General features: G+C 43.7%; 1 protein-coding gene across 1 annotated transcript in view; it reads right to left on the reverse strand.

The window, feature by feature from the left end:
* thsd7ba (thrombospondin, type I, domain containing 7Ba) overlaps positions 1 to 5,282 on the reverse strand; it is a 128,622-nt gene extending 123,340 nt beyond the window's left edge. Inside the window, exon 1 of the mRNA XM_062402751.1 lies at positions 5,120 to 5,282. Within this exon, the coding sequence (XP_062258735.1) occupies positions 5,120 to 5,282 (163 nt within the window). The remainder of the gene's footprint in view (positions 1 to 5,119) is intronic.
* Between the last annotated feature and the right edge of the window lie 6,217 nt (positions 5,283 to 11,499).

Below are 11,499 nucleotides of genomic sequence, written 5' to 3' on the forward strand. Positions count from 1 at the left end.
CTGTCTCTGACTTCCTCCTCGTTTTCTGGACGTGTCACTTGTCAGCGGATCACTTCTGTGACGAGTTTTCATGCATCACTTACATTTTACCTTAATTTATGATTTATTGTTTGTGTTCTGTGGCTTCGTTAAGAGTCTCACGTTTCAGTGAACACGTACACCGTCCTCCTCGGTGCCAGACATCTACTGAGCAAATTCTTGATCCCAAGAGAAAGGAACTCATTGGTTTCCTTGATTGTTCCTCCGTCACCACTGTCAGGCCACGTTGCCACTTCCTTTAGAAAACAGCTCAATCATTCATGTCGCACACGATTGATGTCAAAAGCAACAGCTGACAGGCTGCTGTGTTTATCTTTGCAGCCGACTAGTGTGAGGATAACTGGTTGGAAATTTGGATTTACCTAATGTGATGGATTGTCTTTTACATAAAGCAAAAGTGTGCTGTAAATTATTCAGCGTTACTTGATGAATTGTGAGATGCCAGCACACTCGCTCCTTTGAGCTTGTGTTTCAGAAACAACAGAAGCTCCCAGCTCCAGCAGGGCTGTTTGATTTGAGCTTTGATGGTGCAACAGTGTGGCGACATTGCAAATACATCCCCTTTGACCCCGAAAATGAAATGCCTGACTGTCACTGAGCATATTAGTTCACTTTTTGTTTCTAACAGTCTCCTAGAAGGCAGGACGGGGTCCCGTAAACCCCCCGGGAATAATCCAGCAGGAGCTGTGATCCCGCTCATTAAGGAAAACCTTTATTGATTTCTCAATCTTTTGAAAATCATTGCCCCGCTGCTGATTCGTCGGGCTGAACGTTCTCACATAATTTAGATGAACCGTCGACAGCTTAATTATTCAATTCTCTTGAGGACTCCAGGCAACGGCGCACCAAATAATATTTTCATAGCCACAAAATGAAGGGATATGAATAAAACAAGAAAACATAAACGAGGATACATAGTCACTGAACAGATACAGAAACATTGCTGTAATCACAGTGCTGCATTATTGTGACTGGACACAACCTTTCATTTATTATGTTTAAGAATATTACATTTTTCTCCTCACAGATATAGACTCACTTTCCTGAAGTAATAACATCCCCTTTCTCAAAAAAAGTAAAAACAAAGGTGTTTTTTGAGATTTATTGTTTTTCAAAATAATAGGCTTTGATCTGCATTACAAACCATCAGGGATAAACTCTCACTTGTATCCAAGGATGAAGCAGCACTTTGACTGTTTGTTAAACTATGCACGCATATAACTTTGGGGTTTATGATTGGTGAGTCTCAACATTTCTTAAGATTTATACAGAGAAAGAAAAATACGCTCATCTCGAAGATGACAAATGAAAACCTGGGAGAGAAGATCTTACTCCTGCAGTGGTGTCAAGCTGCCGTTGGATGAGCACTGCGTCTGACTGTCATGTTTAAATGCAGGTGCTTCCGGAAGGCAAAATAAATCCAATTTAAACAGCCTGTTTTAGCAGACATCAGCATCCTGAGGGTAACAGGACTGTACAGTTTATGATCCCTTGAAATTCAAAAGACAAAATGGAGAAACAGAGAGCTACATCCGGCCTGAAAGCTTTTACTCTCCTCCTGTTATGTCCCTAACAAACTCCTATAAACATACAACTTATTTGCAATCCACAGTAGTACATTCACGTTATTGTGATGGCATGAAACAAATCACACCCCAAACATAACAAATCACGCTATGCACTGCTGAGACACGCATTTATTTAAATATCCATCATATGTATATTGTATCCATATAAAAACACACACACCCTAATAAACACATAGGGGTGAAAACAATCCCCTAGAAAATTAACACACAGAAGATTGCATACCTCTGCCAAGGCATGACAGTCTCCCTTAGAATCAATCAAGCAACATGAAGTTGTTCACACATCCTTCCGCTCAATACACCTGATGTTTTTCATCAAGATGCTTTACTCTCTGAGAAATGGTGGAACATCCAAAAACGTAATCTCATTCTGTTGTCAGTGAAAAGAGATTCCTGGATCCGCCCCTGCTCCAGATCTGATACAAAATGTATTGTGATCTTCCCAGACCAAAAACTAAATACTTCCACCCAGCTCTGTGGTAATTAGTCCAGTAGTTTGTGAGCAATGCTGCACACTAACAGACAAAGAACCCTAATTATACATAACCTTCTTGGCGGAAGTAATAAGGCATTAATGAGAAACATTTAGAATCAAGGTCAAAACTAACTTGACTCTATTCTCTTTCAATTTTCACCAAAGTTCCTTGTGTCATAATTTAAATGGGTAAAAATATTACAAGTGACCATCGCCCCCTGGTAAAAATTAGCAAATGGCCGACTGCTCTGAACCTCAGCCCTTCACACCTCATATTATCATCTCATCATCTATTCTGATGCTCAGCTCGGCCGTGTGCTCCACGTTAACGGCAAACGTGTAACTGGCTGTTAGAAAGACCGAGTGCAGCGGTTTGACTGGAGATCGTCGTTGAATATTTACTGTGAAGAGTTAAATAACAGTCCCATTAACTGCAGTGCTGCATTCTGCTCTCCAAGACACTGATGAAGGTCAGGCTTAAATGACTCCAGCTCTCAGTCGGAGCCAGAGACTCCCGGCTTAGCCACAGCTCTGGGAACTTGCTCACAAAAAAGATTTACCCCACAATGCTGCTGGCCTAGATAGAAACACAATAGGGTGGCTGTGCATAATTCACAGCACATCTTCCCTCCACTGACAAGTCCAAAATTGAAAGGGAGCTTGTCAGCCTAATTAAGTATTCAAACGTATCATGTGATTTCACTCAGGGAAGTTAAATCAATATCTGCCCACATGAACGTGATAGTCAGACTTGTGACATGGAGCCTGGAGCTGGTGGTAGACGTACACGAGACAGATGTGTGGCCCCGAGGAGCGTTTACTCATTCAAACCAAACTACACCGAATACGTCTTTACAGCACAACATGGTTTATTCCACAACCAGCTGTTCTCGGGACGTTGGATTTAACTCCAGAAGATTGCGACGCCAGTTGTGACAGTCCCTCAGTTAGGCCGACACTAAGAGGACGTGTTTGCAGGTGGGGTGTGTTAAGTTTGAGATTTCCTTTCTTATTTTTGAAGTGGTTCTCGTTTCCAGCTAAGCAGCAACGCATGAGCGTTCTTAGCGCCGCCAGGATGTCAAATCCTCACACTTGGTGTCCCGGCTACATCCCTTTTGAACATACGCTCTTTCAAGTGAAATTAATCAATCTCTTTATCACTTGGGCAGTGTCATTACCCAACCGCAGAGTGAGAAATGAAAGTGCTAATCGCACAGCAAGTGGGGCTTTTGTGAGGGAAGGCCAAGTTTTCCTCCTCACGCTGCCTTGGAAATGCGTTTTCAATTGAATCTGTGAAGCGAGTGAAGGATGAATCGTGAGATTACCTCAAACTCCCTTTCTGGTGGAACATCATATTTCAACACAGCTTTCCAGGGGTGATTCACTCACAAATAATCTTGTTTGCATTTACAATACTACACGGAAGCATAGGAAGGTATTTGGAGCATGTAAACAAATATACGCAGTGCATTAGACTCAGTATTCACGGAAGAAAATAAGAATATCGTGCAGCCCCCTCTCAACACAGTAGTAGCTGGGGCCATAAATCCCCAGCAGAGCATATACCACCACATGATTATTTACAGTGCAACAATGTCTCATTAAGTGTTTGACATTACCACAGCATACACATCATTATGGTAAAAGTCCTCTCCCTGCTTGTCACCGCAGGGCTGAGGATGGACAGCCCGTCAGAGAGGAGGTATTATTATACTAACCGCCATCACATTGGCTTAAAGACGTCCAATAGCAGCGCAGGGTTTATGGTCCCCAACAATGTGTCAGAGAGAAGAGGATTACTCACATTAGTTTTCCTTCTACAATATGAAGCAGTAATGAGTAGCTGACTGTGCTGTGTGTGTGTGTGTGTGTGTGTGTGTGTGTGCACAGTCTGCATATTGGGACTGAATGTGCCTGCAGCATATCTACCTGCACAAATCCTGAAGTTCCTCTCCTGGAATTGATCGAACTAAAAAACGTCATTACATATTTAGACGCGCGTTTTCTTTCCATGAATCCATGACTTCATGGTCTATGAATATGCCAATAAGTCCTTCATCTAAGTCCGACCACACACACACAGTAGCTTGTTTTCTGTTTTGCAAGCTACTGCTGCATAATGAAGTACCAATAGAGGAGTAATTTAGGCAAGAGTGTTTGAACTGGAAACCAATGCCATGGATGAAGAAGACGAGCAGATCAATCAAATCAATATATCAGAGCTCTACGTTTATCAAACAGCGGATAATTTGCTGCTAATGTTAAAAACAAGCTCTGACTGCAGTACCTGAGGTTGCATGACAATTAGCTACATCTTCTTTTCCCCTGAAAATGAAGGTTATCAGTGATATGCTGTGGTGAAACAATATGGAGCATGGACGTTTTAAAATCAGATTTAAATTCATGAGGCCGATGGCAATAACGATTTAGGGAGTGAAAAAATTACGCTACTCTGTATTGGTCAATATAAATATATATAGTTGTCAATGAATCTTAAGGTGTTGTTTTCTACCCATGACAAAGTAAATGAGGCAGGATATTGTAAATAAATAACTATAAAGGATTCAAATACAAATAGAATCAAATATAAAGGACTTGATTCTGGAAAAAACAAATATGTTTTAAATAAAATGTACAGACACATCCTCTGTACATAGTTTATTCTGAAAAACACATGTTTTCCCTTAAAAGCGCATAACGGAAAATATACATGTCGATACCAATTTGTAGGGAAAGGATCATATCAGCCGATATTAATCAGCCAACAGATCGGTTGAACACTAGTTTTCATTAGAGTCGTTTAAACCAGGTTCAAATAGATGTGTTTTGTTAAATACCCACATCTGAATGGGATGAAAAGTATTATTTCATAAAGCTGATAAATGTTGAACAACAAAGCGTAGAGGGCATATTTCTCTCTATGCAGCAGGGATGAGAGAGTTTTGCACTGTAGTTGGAGAATGTAAATTGTGACTGACACATTCATGGTGAAGAAGAAGAAGAGCATTTTTTTTACCTGCTTTCCACGAGAACTGATGCTCCCTATGAAGCACCACGTCCGACTGGACTGGACTGAAGAAGAAGAGGGACAGGAGGAGGAAGAGGCCCAGGTAGTTCCCAGCTCGTCGCGTCCAGGCAGTGACCTCAAAGTCATCTTTCAGAATCATAGTCCAGCCCATTGCTTCCTCTCTTACTCCTGTGGGGGAGAACGTTCGATTCATCAGTAACTCACTCGCAGAGACGCTCAGACACAAGAGGAGGGAGTGTGTGTGTGTGTGTGTGTGTGTGTGTGTGTGTGTGTGTGTATAACACTTCAAAAATGGGACTAGACCGCTGTGTAAAGAGTAAATTCCTGCCCAGAAACATGACATTCACTGTCACCTTCAGCCGTGCATCACAAAACGAATACTGTCATAGTCTCGAGGTCGTCTATTTTCTTTTTTTTTTAATCCAGCATACCGGTGTGATACCATGCGCGCTTCTTCTCCCTCATAGACCAAAAATAATTAATCAGAGAGGCTCGAGCGTCTCAGCCTCCCAAGGTGGATGTGGAAACATGTATTGGAGGAATGAAAGACTTTAAGCTTGGAGTAATACGGGTATTAGTACCTTTTTATTGCAGCTCATTTATTCATATCTCCTCCTGCAGTGATTCATGTCCTAGGAGTGTTGGGGATTAGTCTGGGATTCACCAGGCCTCTAATTGTGTTGCACCAACAGCAAAATTAATGAATGTGGAATTGAATTTGAAACACCTGATGCTTTGAGAGACTGGTGTTCAGCGTTCGGGACCGTCGTGATTCATTTTCCCAAAAACTAATTTTGTGTTTATTGTCTTTATCGTCCCACAGAGCGCTCCCTGCAGTTTGTCAGTCTGCAACTGCGGAACTGGTCGCACAACAAAAACACACTCCTGGATACGCAGTGAAACTTGTGACTGTAACACTTAATTCAGTGGAAAATGAAAAACAAGAAAAGCACAGAAGAAGAAAAGGAAAGCAAATTAAGGAAGTGGAAAAAGTTTGTGAGAGATGGAGGGAGTTGGGATTCGTGACACTCATCAGGTGACGGATTTATTGAATTTGATTACGAACTTCAGAGATCACTGTGTAGCATTTTGTGTTGAAAAATAAACATCGGCTCTGATGGTAGATTAACTACAGGGCAGCCATTTGCGGTGTAAGACTATCTACACCTGCTGAGTGCTGAATTAGTGTTGCCTGATTTCATTCAGGCAAATTAGATTTTGACTTTGCCACCTTAGCTGCGTTTTTTTGGTGGGGGGCAAATTTTGTTTAATGAGGAAGCTTTGCGAGGGTGGAGATGGCTCGGTGCCCGGACGTGAGCCGCCAGATGCCCGCTGGTTGATGGACTGTCCGATTTTCCTTCCAGGTCTGATGTGTTATTCTAGAGTCAAACTTTGGTCTCCTTAGCGTCAGAGGATCTTTTGCATTCAGTCCAAAAACAAACATTTTTGGCATTAAGAAATACAACTCTTGCACGAATGTCCGGCTGTAGCTGCAGTGGCTCACACAAACTGCACCAGCACAGGCGTTTCCGATGAGCCAACCCATGGATTAACAATAGCTTGAAGTGTCCTCTCTCCATATTAAAGAACTCATCCACTTTAGAATAGAATGGATGCACTGTTGTTTCTTTTTAAGCTTCCTTTGTCTCGCAGTTTTTTCTGTTGGCCAGGAAATGGATTCTGTTTGGATGAATGAGCAGAGTCGGCGCTTACGCAGCCATATGCCAATTAGACACCTCTGGCTGCTGATTACTCGCCAACCTCTCGGTCTGGAACCGCTCTGGAAGCCATACCTGACTGCACCCAGATTACATCCCCCCTCCAGCCAGTGTGATTTGACTATTCATGGGACAAGCAGCTCTCTCGGTCGGCTGACGGAACATGTCACAACTGAGTGAAAAACACGCTCGTGAACAGAAATGATGAAGGCAAGCGAATGACCCACAGGCGTCTTCTCCCTGTGTTAGATGGGTTTTCAAAAAAAAATAAAGTCAGATGAATGGTTGCTTTTCTTCAAGCCTCTCAGTTTGAAGAATTGGTGACAATTGTGCTCGCACGGCTCAGACTCGGGCTCAGCCAGTCTGTGGCTCCGTGCAGACTGTCCTGAAAATCTTCCACAGGAAAAACAAAAAAAAAAAGAAGGGGAAAGCTCTTAAAGCTGCTAAATATCTGGGTCAGAGGAATCGTGCCAGGTTCTCAGCGGCCACAGGAAAACTGGCAAACAGCGGCGTGGCTCAGATGCTGCTGTGCATCCTATTAGATACTCCATGATCTGATGGAACGCAATCTGCCTCCCTGTCTCCTGCGGTCCTCGTCTGGGGCTCGCTCTCCGGAGAGGGAGGACCCTGCAGCCATCGTAAGGGAACAGATGAGCGGCACTTCACAGCCCCACCCCCCCCCCCCCCCCCCTCCTCCCCTCCCTTTCGCAGGTGGTCCCAATAATTAATGTTTGATTAGATCTTTTCAAATGAACGTCAAAAGCTAGTTTGGTGCGCCAAGACTCCGAACAATCAACAGGCGACCCCCCCCCCCCCCGTACTCTCTTTAAATAAGCCAAACACCCAGTTCTGTCTGAAATGGAAACAAAGGCCTTTGATCGCGGCCCGTTCAGCGGAGATGCAGCCCTCTCCCCTGGATTTCGGCTAAGTCTCCCCCGTCACATGCTCAGCTTAAATTCCTGCTTGCATCCCTGCACTCCTCTTTGTGTTACTGCATCCACTGGATTCAGGTTATCGCAGCTGCAAGTATTTCCCCCCCCACATTGCGGGGCATGTAATTGTTTTTGATTGGGTTTGGCAGTGTAAAGAGCAGATATCCAAACACCCAGATTTTGTGCAGATGTTTTCATTGTCAGGAGTGACCATGACGGCGCTGGAATAATCGGAAATTCAACGCACAACACTTGCGCTCACTCTGATCTCAGGCCTGTGGGAGCCGCTGCATTCAGCTGTCACCATATTTAAGAATATGTCTGTCCATCTTCATTTTGTTCCTGAATGCTTTTGGCACATTGTGCATTACTCTATTCAGACCTGTAACAAAGGCGTCTTCCGGGTTGGACTGGCTGAACAGACGGTGACGGCTCAGACTCATACAATGAACCACATTTATCATTTTCTAAAGGTTGAGCCTCTTGGGGCTGATGGTCATGAATTCACTGGGCACTGCTCATTAAAATAATACTTATACTTAGCAGACAGATCAACGGGTCAAGTGGTGAGTCCTGTATTCCAGAGGTTCAGATACTAATATCAGCATCGGAACTGACTCCTACTGGCGGAAATACCAAGTTGGGCGCTGGCGAGAACACAAATCGAAGTGTTGATCTCATACCAAGTGTTTAAAGTATCCTGCCACTGGGAAGCACTGCTTTTAAAGCGGGAAAGAAGGAGTGATTTCTGCGAAGATGAGCGTTAATGGCTGCTCTCAAGCAATATTCTTCACTGGAAAGTCCCACAAGTAAAACCGAATGTAGGGTTTATGCAAGACGTCTGTTTCAAGATATTCAAAGGAAGTAATTGTTGTGTGTTCCTTCGATGTTCCTTCATCACTGTGAGACTAGATAATAAAAGATGTTCAATTACATTCCTTCCTGAAGCTTGATACAGCAATGATAGCAATCATCACATCCATGCAGGGTTTGTGACATAAAGATGTCAAATACATTATAGCAGTCGTAATTCTTTTAAATGCACTCGTATCAGATTGGTACTCAGTATCGAGCAGGTATCGGTATCAGGAGGAGAAGATGGCATTGGACCACCTTTACCCGACATGTTGTCAGACAGAATGTGATGGTTTAGGGTCTGGACACTAATGTAGGAACTCAATTTGCATCCCAATGCCGACCACCCATCATGACAGTGTTTTATCTGAGATCTTGATTTTGTTGCTTTGCTTTAGCCAGACTTTCCTTATACTTAAAAGGTCGATCACCTTTATAAACAACTGCAATCACACTTTAGTACATCACTCCCATCACTGCATGATTTAGAATGTACACTGTACCTGAGCGAGATGACAGCCAGTCATCCCTTTGGGTGATCTGGTTGGTGCAGTGGCTGATGCTTCTCACTATTTTTTTATTTTTTTTCCCTTTTTTCCAGAGAAGACAGGAGCCGGGCAGAGGAGACTCTAAGTCTGACAGGGACGGTAAATCAGCAGCGCCGGGTCGTCCGCCTGAAGCATCATGCAGTAGCTTAATCCTGTGTGAATCAAAGTGTAGAGGGCTGGGATAGTGTCACACCTCCGGCAGCCCCGACTGGTATTAACTCCCGGGCGCCGCCTCAGTCAAGTGCCTTCCCACTGGCGCTCCGTGCGGGGTTAGCTCCGGAGTCAGGCCGGGATACCGCGTCTGAGGTAGAAGAAGAAAGACAAAGAGACACTATATAAAACATCTGATACTGCTGCAGGGTACAAAAAAAAAAGAAAACTGTACGTAATGACATTCTCAAGATTATATTTATTACACAGCTGTGCATTGTGCAACCCGGCTCCCTGCCACACACTAACACGAATGAATGACAGTGTGTAGATGCGGGGACGCTTCATCAAGATGCATGACCTCCCGGCAGCGTCCTTTCAATTTATACGCTATTAGCACACATTGGTCCAGATGCACGGCTCTGCTGTGATTTATAATCCATTCATCTGCTCTGTCATATTCATTACAGCATTTATCTCAGATAGGGGGAGGGGGGGAGGGGGGGGTGGAGAGGGTTATGTACATAAAGAAGAGTTGTCGTTTTTCTCAAATTTAGACTGCCTCCGGTTATCAAGGGGAAAGAGGCGCGACGTCACTGGTGCCTCTCGTTGGATGTTGTTGGTGGATTTCACGTGAACCTGCGAGGCGTACAGTGATGATTTCTCATTGCCTGGGACACATTCTGACAGTGATACCAAAGACAAGAGCCCGGTCCAAGGGCTGGCCGCTCCAGGTTTTGTTCTCCTATGACATTCAGTGATTACCTGTCAACCCGGCAGCCAGGCCTGTTCTGAAAACCCAGAGTCTATTAACACCTCCCGCCTTTGTGTCCCCATCCTCCCCCAGCCAGCCTCCTCAGTGGCCCCCTACTCCCTTAATGACCTTCCCAGTCATACCAACATCAGAGAACCCCAGTGACCCACACCATATTTCCCAAGGCGTTTAAGTCCTTTGCCCTACTTTTCCCATTGTGGCTCAAATGAGCTCATCCTTGGAGCGGCACTTCTCCTCCCACTGCCGGCAGCTCAGTAAAAGCCAACAAATAGACAGGAAGAAAAGGGGGGTTCCTGGTGGATGAGGAAAAATCAATTGGGAACATGCTATTCATTTAATCTTTATTCAATCTCAGCGTTACACTTTGATTTCAGTCAGTGTATGGCTCCTCTTAGTATTTTCTCTCACCTCTTGAGGATTGCCGCATTCGTTTGATAATGCTGTAAATCTTGTTCGCTACTGTAAGCAAACTGCTTTTAAGAAATTAGGATAAATTGTTTGTGCCGCCGCTTCAGAGATTTTTATGATGAAACCAAAAGGATAATTTGACGTATCCCCCCCCGCAGGCTGACACACGTGTGGCATGGGAGCGTGATGATTGGTCGGTTGGTCCACCACTTTGCTTCGGACTGTCTTAAACAATTGTCTGCCAACCTCAATCTATCAGATGCTTCACCTTCCTTGGTTGGTTAACACACCAGGCTTGGTGCTATCCTCCAGTCACACAGCCAAAAGCTTTGCTACCCTAGTGTTTGCTCGAGAGACATCAGTATGTCGACGTCAAAGAATCTGCATGTGAATATGAAGATGGCGAAGAGACAAGATGTTGGTGCCGGAAGCCCTCAGGTCTCGTTCATAAATGCATTGTTTTCAACAGACCATGTGGAGAGTTAAAGAAGAGGAACACATCAACCGAAATGCATCGGCTGTCCACTTTGTAATTTATCTACATTCATACGCAGATAGCTGTTAGTATAGATGAGTTCAGATGACCTCTGGACTTAAACCTATTCCACAAAGCTAATAAAGACCGGCTTGTGTTCAGCGTGGATACAATGCTATACTCAAGTGTCTCAAGAAACTAGTCAAACTGTAATCCATGACGAATGAAAGACGTCTTGGCCCAGATATCGTAAACTGAGGCTAATTCATCAAAGGGCTCAAAGATTGGTTAAAAAAAAAACAATCCAAAAAGATCCTCACATTATAGCCCAGCTTAGAATAATATATTGAACAGATACTTATTTAACACAATTAAGTTACACATATTAAACCATAAAATTGAGGTAATCTGTTCAAATTGGTGGAGGTTCAACTTTTTCTTGCCTTTCATTGGTAATCGAAAAACTTATTTTAAAGCTACGACCATTTCCTGAGTAGGCTTGGTAGC

Source organism: Platichthys flesus, chromosome 13 (assembly GCF_949316205.1).
Source record: "Platichthys flesus chromosome 13, fPlaFle2.1, whole genome shotgun sequence".
NCBI classification, from domain to species: domain Eukaryota; kingdom Metazoa; phylum Chordata; class Actinopteri; order Pleuronectiformes; family Pleuronectidae; genus Platichthys; species Platichthys flesus.